Consider the following 14,027-nt stretch of genomic DNA (forward strand, 5'->3'; position numbering starts at 1 on the left):
ATATATATATATATATATATATATATATATATATATATAAAAGAATAATATAAGTCATAAGTACATTCTTGTTACTTTGCCATAACATGTTTCATATGTAGCTTAACTTTTGCCATCTACGCAGAACTACGGCGGTGGAATGAGGCCTCCTCCAAACTCTCTCGGCGGTCCTGGAATGCCTGGCATGAACATGTGAGTCTCCACTACAATATAACACACTCACGTTGTCTGTGCCGCGCTGTCATATACACACACTAACATAGCTTCTTGTGTTTTCAGGGGACCGGGAGGTCGAGGGCCTTGGCCTAACCCTAACGCAAACTCAGTGAGTGCCTCCTCCAGTCATTTCAATATTGCAATAACTCAGAGAAAGCAGCTTCTTAATATCTCTTCTTCCCACAGATAGCATACTCGTCTTCATCACCAGGAAACTATGTGGTGAGTTGCACGCACAAGGTTTTGTCTCACCGTCTCTCTCCGTTAGTCCAAAATGTTCTTTGTGTGTAATCATTTTGTGTGCTCATCTCGCAGGGGCCTCCAGGAGGTGGCGGACCTCCAGGAACTCCCATCATGCCAAGCCCAGGAGGTCAGTTTGCTTTCATCTAATCTATCTGAGTTTCATATCAGCCCTGTTTTATTGAAAGTCCATAACAATAATTGAGGAGTTAACTCAGTGACTGGAAATTAGCTCAAATCTTAAAGCTCTTGTTTTTGGGAAATGTTATCTGAATTCATCAGTTTATAGAGAATTTTCTAGTGAAGCTCTTAAAAAATGTCATCTGTTTTCTCGTAGACTCGACGAATTCCAGTGAAAACATTTACACGATGATGAACCCAATTGGCCCTGGTGGCAACAGACCGAACGTAAGTTTAGTCCTATTTTTTAGTATTATTGATTGTTTTCTGGATGCATGTTAATAGTATGTGTTTCTGCAGTTCCCAATGGGGCCGGGGCCAGACGGGCCGATGGGTGGAATGGGATCGATGGAGCCGCACCATATGAACGGGTCTTTAGGTGAGACTTCTTCATACAAATAGCTACGAAATAAATGTTTTGACGTGTCTAATGGTTCTCATACCTGCTTTTGATTACAGGCTCGGGTGATATGGATGGGTTGCCAAAGGTGAGAACTTAATGCCTGGATATATGTGAATCAGTGTTATTTTAATGACATGAGACTTATATCATCTGAATAAATAAGCTTTCCATTGATGTATGGTTTGTTAGGATATGACAATATTTGGCCGAGATACAACTATTATCTAAAATATCTAAAATATTATCTAAAATATTATCTAAAATAACTAAAATCTCTGGAATCTGAGGGTTTAAAAAAATCTAAATATTGAGAAAATCGCCTTTAAAGTTGTCCAAATGAAGTTCTCAGCAATGCATATTACTAATCAATAAATAAGTTTTGATATATTTATGGTAAGAAATTTACAAAATATTTTCATGGAACATGAGCTTTACTTTAATATCCTAATGATTTTTTGCATAAAAAATAATATTAATTTATAATTAAATAATATTGTTGGCTATTGCTACAAATATACCCATGCTTCCTATGACTGGTTTTGTGGTCCAGGGTCACATTTATGTACTTTTTATAGTTATTTTGAATGAACTTGTATTTTTAATATTTTAATTTGAGGATCTCATTTTAAATCTTAGGTCATTTTAAAAAATATATCTATTTAGCTTTATTTTTCAGTTTTAATCATTTTAGTCATTCAATTTGAAGCATTTAATTGTAGTGATTTTTTTGTTCTTTTGTTTTTTTTTAGTATTTTTATTTATATTTAGCTTTATTTGTCAGTTTTAGTCATTTTAGTACTTGCATTCAAATATATTTATTTCAGTTAGTTGCAAAGGCAACATTTCTGAATTTGCTAAATTCTAAGGTTTTTCATGTAATATTTACGTTTTGTTTTATTTCAATTAGCAAAAAATATTTGGAATAGTTTCAGTTAACAAAAACAACACTGATATGCATGTCACTTATTCTTTTTAAATTTCTTTAGAGACGAATATCGGCATAACATTGGTATAATATCGGTTATCAGTTCATTCTTATTTTTGCTCTAACTATTACCCTCACAAGTAGCATTTAAATGATTATTTTAGTTTTTAGTATTTTATTATTTTTTGTAGCAAAAAGAACTAATTTTAATATTGGCCATTTATCGGTTATATACTTGAAAATAATCGGCTTATCTAGAATTTTGTTTTGTGCATCCCTGAGTTTCTTGTCAGTTGACAATTACTCCAACAACGACAACTACTAATTTTGTACCCAGTATTTGTAAAAAAAAAAAATTTACAAATGCAATGAAAATACAGGTATCGGTATCGGCAAGTACCAAAAATAAAAAAAAGTATCCATATCCATACTTGCTCTAGAAAAAGTGGTATCAGTGCATCCCTAATTTGACTTATTATTTTTAATTTCTTTAGAAATGGCCAAAATATGGGTATAATATCAGTTATCAGCTGATATTAGAATTTTTTAAATACATCAGTATCGACTGATATTAAATATTTAATTCTTCATTCTCATTTTTCATTTCATTTTTTACATTTAGATGGTGTAACACTCACTTTTTAAATGTTACTAAATGGTAATGAAAATCTTTAGCAGATCAATACGGAAATATCCAGTTTACCTACTGTACATCTTAATGTTGTGACGCCTAAATCACTTGTAGCATTTAAATTATTATTTTAGTTTTTAAGGATTAAGGATTTTATTTCTAATTATTTCAAATTCTAAATTGTAGCATAAGTAAAGAATTTTAATATCGGCCATTTATCGGTTATTGAAAATAATTATTTGAAAATAACAATTATCAGTATCAGCCAGAATTTGGCCTTGTTAGTCTTGTCATATGCCATTTACTCAATTTTGTAAATTTCTGTTTTAAAAAATTACAAATGCAATGAAAATATCGGTATTGACAAGTACCAAAAATAAAAGTATCTGTATCAGACTCGCTCTGGAAAAAGTGGAATCGGTGCATCACTAATTATCGGCTTCAAAATTTAGTATTGTGCATCCCTAGTTTGACTTTTTCTTTTTAATTTCTTTAGAGATGCACAAAATATCGGTATAGTAACGGTTATTGGCTGATATTAGAATTTTTAAATACATCAGTATCTATTGATATTAAACATTTAATTGTTCATTTTCCTTTACATTTACAAGTACCAAAAATAAAAGTATCCGTATAGGACTCGCTCTGGAAAAAGTAGAATCGGTGCATCCCTAATTATCGGTTTCTCATTATTGGCTAGAATTTAGTATTGTTTATTCTCAAGTACCAAAAATAAAAGTATCGGTGTAGGACTCGCTCTGGAAAAAGTGGTATCGGTGCATCCCTAATTATCGGCTTACCATTATTGCTCAGAATCATTTTGTTTAGTATTTTATCTTATGTCTCTAATCCTTATACATTTGGGTTTCTAGAACTCTCCGAACAACATGGCAGGTATGAACAATCCCCCAGGAACTCCGCGGGACGACGGGGAGATGGCAGGCAACTTCTTAAACCCATTCCAAAGTGAAAGTGTAAGTCTAAATCTCCCTTTATGTAGCAGTTAATCTAAATATCGGCTCATGATATAACATAAACAAACGATATTATCTGTTGAGATATTATTAATCTCATTTCTTCCTCTTCTCGTTGCAGTATTCACCCAACATGACGATGAGTGTGTGATTCTTCTTTTTTATTTTGTTGATTTTATTTTATTTTTTTAACCCGTCCCCCATCCCACTTCCCGTTCTCCTCGTCTCTGCTGCGTTCGGCATGTTGTTCTTTTTTTTTTTTTTTTTTTTTGTTCGCTCGATCTTCAACTCCCCACAACTCCCTCAAACACTCTGGGCTGCCGCGGTGGCGCCCTTCAGCCGCTCGGCGTGGCCACGGAGCGAAGGACGCCAAGTACAAAGCCGAACGAAAGCAGGCTGACGGACTCAAGCTGCCTGCCGGGCTTGGTCACTGGATCGGGACGCTAAGGGCCCCCGGTTGAACCACCGTGTGTGTGTTTGTACATGTGCGTGTGTGTGTGGGACTGTGCCAGGAAGACATAACTAGCTGCTCATCAGCGTTGAGGCTGGTGGCTTTATTTCAGCCCCTTTTTCTCGTTTATTTTCCGTCTTTCGTCGGCAATGAAACACTGAAACCTGCGGTTGTTTTGATTGCTGTGTACATTTTAAAATGGAAAAAGCTAAACTGGTGTCGCTAGGGGCAGGAATGGTCTCATTACAATATATTTGTATATTATTGATAATATTATTGTTATAATTTTCATAATTGCTATGATGAAGATGATGATGTACTCATAATTTTATGGATTTTCCTGTAAAGGGCACATTTGTATCTCAACAACATCAATGACAGAATAAGCACACATTCAAATGCACAATGACACTTCTGTTTACATGATTTTAGGTATTTGTTTGTCTCTTCGTTTGAGTTTTGTTTCGTCAGATGTCTGCATATACCTCTTCCTGTGTTCTGATGTCATCGCTACCGAGATGTACAACCTCAGTTTTTGTGTCTCTGTCAACGAAGTGGCTACAATCACTGGTTTTAATGCACCCCGTCGGCACTGTATTTAAAGATTGGAGTACATTTCGAAGTCTAAAAGGGTGACGTTTGCATTTTCACTGCCATCCATTCTTGCCTTGGTCAATAACACAGTACATTTTACCATCCATTCTAGATGATTTGCCGCCGATAGTTGCGATATCATTCGTGTTCATTGTAATTTTGCCACTACGTGTTTGCCACGTTGTTTTGCAAGTCTTTTTAGAAATATTATACCCATGTGTTTGTAACGGTAGTTGGAGGCAGGCTGCTCTTACAAGCACGAGTTTCCTTGTGCTCTATAGTCCCATGTCTGTAAATATATCTTTTATTTTTTTTGTTTTGTTTTTTTGGTCATGGACCTTATTGGTATTTTCAATACACTACTTGTCTGTGAAGCTCATGTGTGGTTCCATGTCTTTCTTCAAATGAGGTTGCTCAACATTTGTGCTGCAATATGAGGATTTTAATCACGGAAAACGAAGGAAAATCACACGAAAAATGTCTGAGTCACATTTTACCCCTAAATTATACGTTTAAAAAATGTAATTGACTCTTTTAAGGCAATTTATCACTATTCTTACTAGTGCTATCAAATCGATTAATTGCGATTAATCGCAACCAAAATAAAAGTCTATTTACATGTGTGAAAAATGTGTGTACTGTGTATATTTATATGCATGTATGTATATATAAATATTCACACATCTATATGTATTCTGACAAGTGCTGTCAAATCGATTAATCGCAATTAATTGCATCCAAAATAAAAGTCTGTTTACATAATGTGTGTACTGTGTATATTTATATGGATATATAAATATACACACACACATCTATGTATTCTGATTAGTTATCAAATCGATTAATCACGAATAATCGCATCCAAAATAGTGTTTACATAATGTGTACTGTGTATATTTATATGTATGTATATATAAATATACACACATACATGTATATGTATTCTGACTAGTGCTGTCAAACCGATTAATCACGATTAATCACATCCAAAAAAAGTTTTACATGTGTATTTATATGCATGTATATACTGTATATTCTGACTAGTGCTGTGAAATCGATTAATCGCATCTGAAATAAAACTTTGTTTACATAATGTGTAAAATATGTGTGTACTGTGTATATTTATATGTATGTAAATATAAATATACACACATAAATCTATATTTATTCTGATTAGTGCTGTAGAATTGATTAATCGCGATTAATCGCATCCAGAATAAGTCTGTTTACGTATGGAAAATGTCTACTGTGTATATTTATGTATACATATATATGTATATATATAAATATACGCTTACATACTTACATGCATGTATTGAAGAAATATTTACATGTTTGAGAACATATATATATATAGAAAATGTATTTCTTAAGTATATACATGTATGTGTGTATACACAGTATTTCTACATAAATATATACAGTAGACACATTATGTAATCACGAACTTTAATTTTCGATGCGAATAATCGTGATTAATCGATTTGACAGCACTAATTCTGACATGAATTTGTTCTGAATTTGGGGTGAAATATGACTTTGACAGGTTTAGTGCGATTCTCCTTCGTATATTATATTGAATAATTGAAAAAAATTACTGTTGACAAATTTGTAACCTCATTAAATCAGCCATTTCATGCCTACAATTATTTAACCAGCGCTTCATTACAGGATATCGACCATCGTGGGACATTCAAAACAATGCATTTCTTGATAAGTCAACTTCTGAAAAAGTTATTTTAAATACTTGCCAGTCCAGTTTAAAACACTTATTTCCAGTGATTAAATAAAGTTCGTGATGTATTTTTGGCCACCTGAGAGAACCAGGCTCAGCCTCCTGGTAAGTTTTGAAGGGATTTCCATGCTTGTTTTCAGTTTGTCTGGTACGCAGCTCTTCCTCCTCTCCCTTAACCTTTGGTTTACTGTAAATAGTGTAAAATGCATTTTGATATCATTGACATGTTTTGATATGTCAGTCACAACCAATGAGTACAGCTGAAAATAAGTTATAAAGAATCTGTTTGTGTTTTTGTATTTTAAAGAGATGCTTTGTTGTAAAAAAAAAACGGCAGATTGATGGTCACCCCTACAGGTTTATGCATATATTTCCTCAAAACACACACACACACACACACACACACACACAGCTGGTATTTTGCTGAAGATATTGTGATTTTTGAACAGAACAGAAAGGTAACGGAGTCTATATGAATGTTTGAAAACAAAATCAGAGCAATTATCCATCAAATTCGTTCGCATATTTGCAATTTCAGCCGTTTTGCGTCGAATTAAAGATTTTTGAAAGCTGGAATTGTTTAGTTGCTCACTGACCTACTTCAATGTCCGGTTGTTGGCCATCTCTGCACTTCTGTTGTGATGTATAATATTGTAACATTAGAAACGTTTGAGAGAGAAAATGTGTATTTTGGAGCAAGAGCGGTCATAGGAGGGAATGACGGACATTTCTCCTGTAATTTTCATTGTCCTTTCTAGCGACATGACAGTATTCGATATGAAGCAGTCTGTCCCATTGGGTTTGCTTTGTATTTCATAGTAGGGTAGCTCAGATCTTTGTCCTAGGGCCTTAGGTGTCTTGTGTAGCTAAAAATGTCCTTTGTATGTTTCTTTATATTGTAAAGCTTCTTTAGACTGAAAAAAAAAACCAAACAAACAGAAAATTTGCTTATCGAAAAGAAATGATTGCATCAATAATAAATGTAATTTGATATTTTCATGCGTTCCAGTTTTGTTATTTAAACGAAATAATTTGAGCGAAAACCTATGAAAAAAAAAATATATATATTTTTTTTTTTTCCAAAAAATATATATATATTTATTTATTTATTACAATGTATAACATGCACTTATAGCTTAAACACTTATCATAAAAGTCCCCTGCAGTCATTGCAACGACCTTGACGTTGTGACTTTTATTTTGTACTCGTCGGGATTCACCACCATTGACCTTTACCCGGAAGTTGCACAGATTGATCTTGTTTTGTTGTCAAAGTTGTTGCTGCGCAGCTCCGTGCGGGTTTCCCTTTCCCACTGCGGTGAGTATTTTCATGTCATTTCATTTTCATCCCACTTTTAAAACGGTTACTGCACATAAACCTTTACACTACAGTTGTTCCGTCAAACTGTACATAACACAGTGAGTTAAGGCGCGTGCACGTCGTCAGCTGCTCGTTATCAAAGTTGCTGGAATGTTCTGGAAAAGCTGTCATTTCTGCAAATAATCGCGGGTTTTTATCAATTATTTAATGAGTGCATGCTCTCCCACTCGCTAATAAATACAAATCCTCTGAGAGCTCATTAGATAAATGTTTTATCGCTGTCATAAGTCTCAGGGTTTAACGTTATGCTGAATCTATTTACCACAGTACACTCATATTAAGTTGCACGTTAAAATATAATTTCATTTAAATTAATATGTTTTTATAATACCGTTTAAGCTTATTCTAGAGCAATTCGAGTTTATTTTACAAGAAGCACTTTAGTAATGCCACGTTTTTACCACGTTTACTATGGTAAATAATATAAATATCACGAAATGTAAATAAGGTAACGTTAATAATTTAGTACCATAATACCGCCACAGTGCTTTTGTAAGTGTTGTATTAGCTTATTCATACTTATAAAATGGGCGTCAAATTATAATTTAATATCAACGAACGTTTATTCGAATATATTTGTAATAAAACTTATTAAAAGCGTATTCTACGCTAACCATGGTTTCTTTTCCAAGAAGTACTGTGCTAATACCATGTTTGTTTTGCACGTTGTGAGTATTTGAAGTGTTATGTAAATACCATGTAAAGTCAATATGGTAATCAATCGCAGTGTTTTTGGAAAGATTCAGTTAGTCTGTTATGTAATTGTATTATAAGGTGACATACTTTTGATTATCGTTTATTAATTTGTTTCTTTTGTTGCTTTTCTGTAAACAGTAATAAGTAGGCCTACATTACCAGTCCAAAGTTTTTCTAATGTCTTTTTATTATTATAAAGAAGTCTCTTCTGCTCACCAAGCCTGCATTTATTTGATCCAAAGTAGAGCAAAAGTGGTACAATTTTGAAGTATTTTTGCTATTTAAAATAACTGTTTTCTATTTGAATATATTTTAAAATGAAATTTATTTCTGTGATTTCAAAGCTGAATTGAAATGTCTTCAGTGTCGCATGATCCTTCAGTAATAATTCTAATATGGTGATTGATTTGCTGCTCAAGAATAATTTTTATTAGTATAATTATCAATATTTTTTTCAGGTTTCTTTGATGAATAAAAAGATCTATACACCATATTGTACACCATTATACACCATACCATACCATTTTTTGGGGGGAAAGAAATTATAGAAATCAATGCTTTTATTTAGCAAGGATGCTTTAAATTGATCAAAAGTGATGATAAAGACATTTATAATGTTGCAAAAGATTTCTATTTCAGATAAATGCTGTTCTTCTGAGCTACAAGGAACCTGAAAAAATTCTACTCGGCTGTTTTCAACATAATATTAGTAATAAATGTTTTCTGAGCAGAAAATCAGCATATTAGAAGGATTTCTGAAGGATCATTTGACACTCAAGACTGGAGTAATGATGCTAAAAATTCAGCTTTGAAATCGCAGGAATAAATTACATTTTAAAATATATTCAAATAGAAAACAGCTATTTTAAATAGTAAAAATATTTCATGTTTTTACTGCTTTTGCTGTACTTTGGATCAAATAAATACAGGCTTGGTGAGCAGAAGAGACTCCTTTAACAGGGTGTCCGCGGGTCTTTAAAACGTCTTAAATAACGTTTTCCTAATAAAAGGCCTTAAAATGTCTTAAATTCAGATTCGATGGGTCTTAAATATTTTTGGCCACATTACCGCTAAATCTTCAGTTTGACAGACCGAATGACTGTTTACAGAGATTCCACCATGCCAACATTTCTTGTTTGTAAATTCATAAATGTATTTAAAACATCAATCTTATAACATTATTTATATATTATTTATAGCACTTGTAATTTTGCAGTGTAAATGATTTAATCTGCCTGGTAACAGCCCGATAGAATTTATTGTTGAATTGTAATCATTTGAAATAAAAGGTGATGTGTACATTTAAAAAGTAAAAAAAAAAAAAAAAAAATTAGGCCTTTATAAGGGTGACTAAAAATATGCTGATTTAAGTATGTTAAAGTTGAACACTGATGAAAATATTGGTTATAAAACATTTTTGTGTGGAATATTGTCTGCTGAAACGTTCACTATATATTGTAGTGATAAACATTTTAGTTTTGAAATTTAGTTTTCTTTTTACATTAAACACATTAACTATTACATATGCTTTATGTATGTAATATAATGTGTATTTCCATTACAGGGTTAGGTCTTAAATTTGTAAATAAGGTGGTATGAAAAAGGTCTTAAAAAGTCGTCAATTTCACAGTTTAAAAACATTAAAACTCTTACAGTTCAAAAACTTTTGACTAGTAGTGGATATGATATGCACAAGCATAAAAGCTTGAAAGGAGATGGCATGGGTAGTTAAAACTCAGCTAGTGTTGGTTTATTATTTACAGAGACTGCCGTTGGCGAATACTGTGTGTGGATTCTTCTAGATTTTCACTTAATGTGTAAAGTCACATGTTGACCTTCTCACTTTCTCACTGAGAAATTTGTGTTTAAAAAATGTTGAGCTCATCCTAGAAATCCATGTAAAGTAGTGCATAAATGTGTGTACCTTAAACAAGAGGTGGGAGGAAACTTGGTTAACTGAATTGTGTGTGTGAAACACAAGCAGGTGTTTAGCAGAATGCATTTATGTGTTTAATGGTCACCATTCATTTTATTATGTGAAAAAGAGCAGCTCAAACATTCTGCAAAGCACCTTTTTTGTGTTCTACGACGATTTGAATGACTTTAAAGAAATAGTATACAGAAAAACTATGCTTATCCTTAGGCCATCCAAGATGTAGATGAGTTTGTTTCTTCATCGGAACAGATTTGGAGAGATTCAGCATTACATCACTTGCTCACCAATGGATGCTTTGCAGTGAATGGGTGCCGTCGGAATTAGAGTCCAAACAGTTGATAAAAACATCACAGTAATCCACAACACAAATCTAGTCCATCAATTAACATGTTTTGAGAGAAAAAGCTGTGATGTTTTATTAGCTGTTTGGACTCATTATGGCGGCACACATTCACTGCAGAGGATTCATTGGTTAGCAAGTGATGCAATCCTAATTTTCTCCAAATCTGTCCTAATGTAACAAAACTACAATGGCTTTTTAGTGCCGCATAAAAACAAAAATGTAATATTCTCATAATATTTTGAGAATAAAGTCGTAATATTTTAATAATAAACTCTAAATATTGCAGGGGAAAAAAATCTAAATGTTTCAAGAATAAAGTCGGAACTTTTTGAGAATTTAAGTCGTAGAATTTAGGTTATAATATTTTGAGAGTATAGCCTATATTGCTGCATTATTTACAGTGCACCAGCCACCCAGTAATCGCAATCATTTTGTGCAGTATAGCCTAATTTATATGTTACTGTATAGCCACATTAAAGAGTGTGAAAAACACATTATTGTAATAGACATATTGTTTGTATTTCACTATAAAAATGACAGATTTTGAAAGGTGAGGGTTTGGAATACCTCCCAGTGCTCCCAGTCCGGGCCATTTGCATGTGCAATAAAATAGAATATACTCTCAAAATATTTTAACTTTAATCTCGTAATTGCTACGAATTCATTCTCGTAATTTTGACTTTATTCTAATAATATTTCGACTTTATTCTCAAAACCTTTAGACTTTATTTTTGTAATTTCAACTTTATTTTCGAAATATTATGACTTAGTTTTAATTTTATTCTCGTAATTTCGACTTCGTTCTCGAAATATTTTGACTTTATTCTCATAATTTCAACCTTATTCTCTTAATTTCACATTTTTTGTCTTGAAATATTTCAGCTTTATTCACAAAATATTTCGACTTTGTTCTCATAATTTCAACTTCATTCTCGGGTCATTCCAGCTGGAATCATCAAATTTTGGAAAAGTTCCCCACCTGACCTCCTCAGACTTGTCTGAAAAAAATCCATGTGATGGGTAATATGCCCAATAGATCATATACAAAATTTAAGATATCTTCTGCGCGTACTTTTTTCACAAAAAAAATCTGTAAAAAAGTTTGTTTTTTACCCCATTTTGGCGTCACACTCTGAGTGACCATGTTCAGACTGAAATATCTCCAGAACTAGTTGTGCCAGGTCCATGAAATTTTCTGGGCTAAGAATCCTAGTCTAGAACTGCATGAATTACACTCTATTGTCTGATGTCAAAGGATGTGAAAGACATGGTACATATCAGACCATTTAGCAAGTTTGAGGTTTATACATTGAAAATTGAGGTTTCTATGGACATCTGAAAACCCTTAAAATAATAGTTTCAAAGAAAAGTAGAGGGCCAGCATTCAGGTGTAAATTCAGTAACAATGCATGTAATTCATGCAGTTCTAGACTAAGACTCTTAGCCCAGAAAATTTCATGGACCTGGCACAACTAGTTCTGGAGATATTTCAGTCTGAACATGGTCATTCAGACCGTGACGGCAAAACGGGGTAAAAAACAAACTTTTTTACAGATTTTTTGTGAAAAAAAAGTATGCACAGTAGAGATCTGAAATTGTGTATATGATCTATTGGGCATCTCGAGTCGTAATATTTCCCTGTTATTTTCATAATTTCAACTTTATTTTCGAAATATTTTTTCGACTTAATTCTCGAAATAGTTTGACTTTATTTTCATAATTTGAATATTATTCTCTTAATTTCGACGTTATTCTTGAAATATTTCAACTTTATTCTCAAAACATTTTGACTGTATTCTCATAATATTTAGACTTTTATATAAACATTTTCAATTTATACTTATAATTTCAACTTTATTTTTTAAATATTTTGTCTTTTTATAATATTTTGACTCTTTGTTCTCGGAATTTTGACTTTATTCTCGGAATTTCGACTTTATTGTTGTAATATTTTGTCTTTATTCTCATAATATTTAGACTTTTATATAAACATTTTCAATTTATACTTATAATTTCAACTTTATTTTTTAAATATTTTGTCTTTTTATAATATTTTGACTCTTTGTTCTCGGAATTTTGACTATTCTCATAATTTCGACTTTATTGTTGTAATATTTTGTCTTTATTCTCATAATATTTAGACTATTATATAAACATTTTCAATTTATACTTATAATTACAACTTTATTTTTTAAATATTTTGTCTTTTTATAATATTTTGACTCTTTGTTCTCGGAATTTTGACTTTATTCTCGGAATTTCGACTTTATTGTTGTAATATTTTGTCTTTATTCTCATAATATTTAGACTATTATATAAACATTTTCAATTTATACTTATTTCAACTTTATTTTTTAAATATTTTGTCTTTTTATAATATTTTGACTCTTTGTTCTCGGAATTTTGACTTTATTCTCATAATTTCGACTTTATTGTTGTAATATTTTGTCTTTATTCTCATATTTAGACTATAAACATTTTGAATTTATACTTATAATTACAACTTTATTTTTTAAATATTTTGTCTTTTTATAATATTTTGACTCTTTGTTCTTGGAATTTTGACTTTATTCTCATAATTTCGACTTTATTGTTGTAATATTTTGTCTTTATTCTCATAATATTTAGACTATTATATAAACATTTTGAATTTATACTTATAATTACAACTTTATTTTTTAAATATTTTGTCTTTTTATAATATTTTGACTCTTTGTTCTCGGAATTTTGACTTTATTCTCGGAATTTCGACTTTATTGTTGTAATATTTTGTCTTTATTCTCATAATATTTAGACTATTATATAAACATTTTGAATTTATACTTATAATTTCAACTTTATTTTTTAAATATTTTGTCTTTTTATAATATTTTGACTCTTTGTTCTCGGAATTTTGACTTTATTCTCATAATTTCGACTTTATTGTTGTAATATTTTGTCTTTATTCTCATAATATTTAGACTATTATATAAACATTTTCAATTTATACTTATAATTTCAACTTTATTTTTTAAATATTTTGTCTTTTTATAATATTTTGACTCTTTGTTCTCGGAATTTTGACTTTATTCTCGGAATTTCGACTTTATTGTTGTAATATTTTGTCTTTATTCTCATAATATTTAGGCTATTATATAAACATTTTGAATTTATACTTATAATTACAACTTTATTTTTTAAATATTTTGTCTTTTTATAATATTTTGACTCTTTGTTCTCGGAATTTTGACTTTATTCTCGGAATTTCGACTTTATTGTTGTAATATTTTGTCTTTATTCTCATAATATTTAGGCTATTATATAAACATTTTCAATTTATACT

At 31.3% G+C, this 14,027-nt stretch overlaps 1 protein-coding gene across 1 annotated transcript; it reads left to right on the plus strand.

The window, feature by feature from the left end:
- Positions 1-127: 127 nt before the first annotated feature.
- Positions 128-4,331, plus strand: LOC141339105 (single-stranded DNA-binding protein 2-like). Its single transcript, XM_073844737.1, has 9 exons — positions 128-192; positions 280-325; positions 403-438; positions 532-586; positions 794-864; positions 937-1,015; positions 1,096-1,124; positions 3,468-3,569; positions 3,691-4,331. Exons 1-9 carry the CDS (start codon positions 140-142, stop codon positions 3,718-3,720), a joined length of 501 nt encoding a protein of 166 aa, XP_073700838.1. The 5' UTR covers positions 128-139; the 3' UTR covers positions 3,721-4,331.
- The last annotated feature ends 9,696 nt before the right edge of the window (positions 4,332-14,027 follow it).

This window comes from Garra rufa, chromosome 7, assembly GCF_049309525.1.
Source record: "Garra rufa chromosome 7, GarRuf1.0, whole genome shotgun sequence".
Classification (NCBI taxonomy): domain Eukaryota; kingdom Metazoa; phylum Chordata; class Actinopteri; order Cypriniformes; family Cyprinidae; genus Garra; species Garra rufa.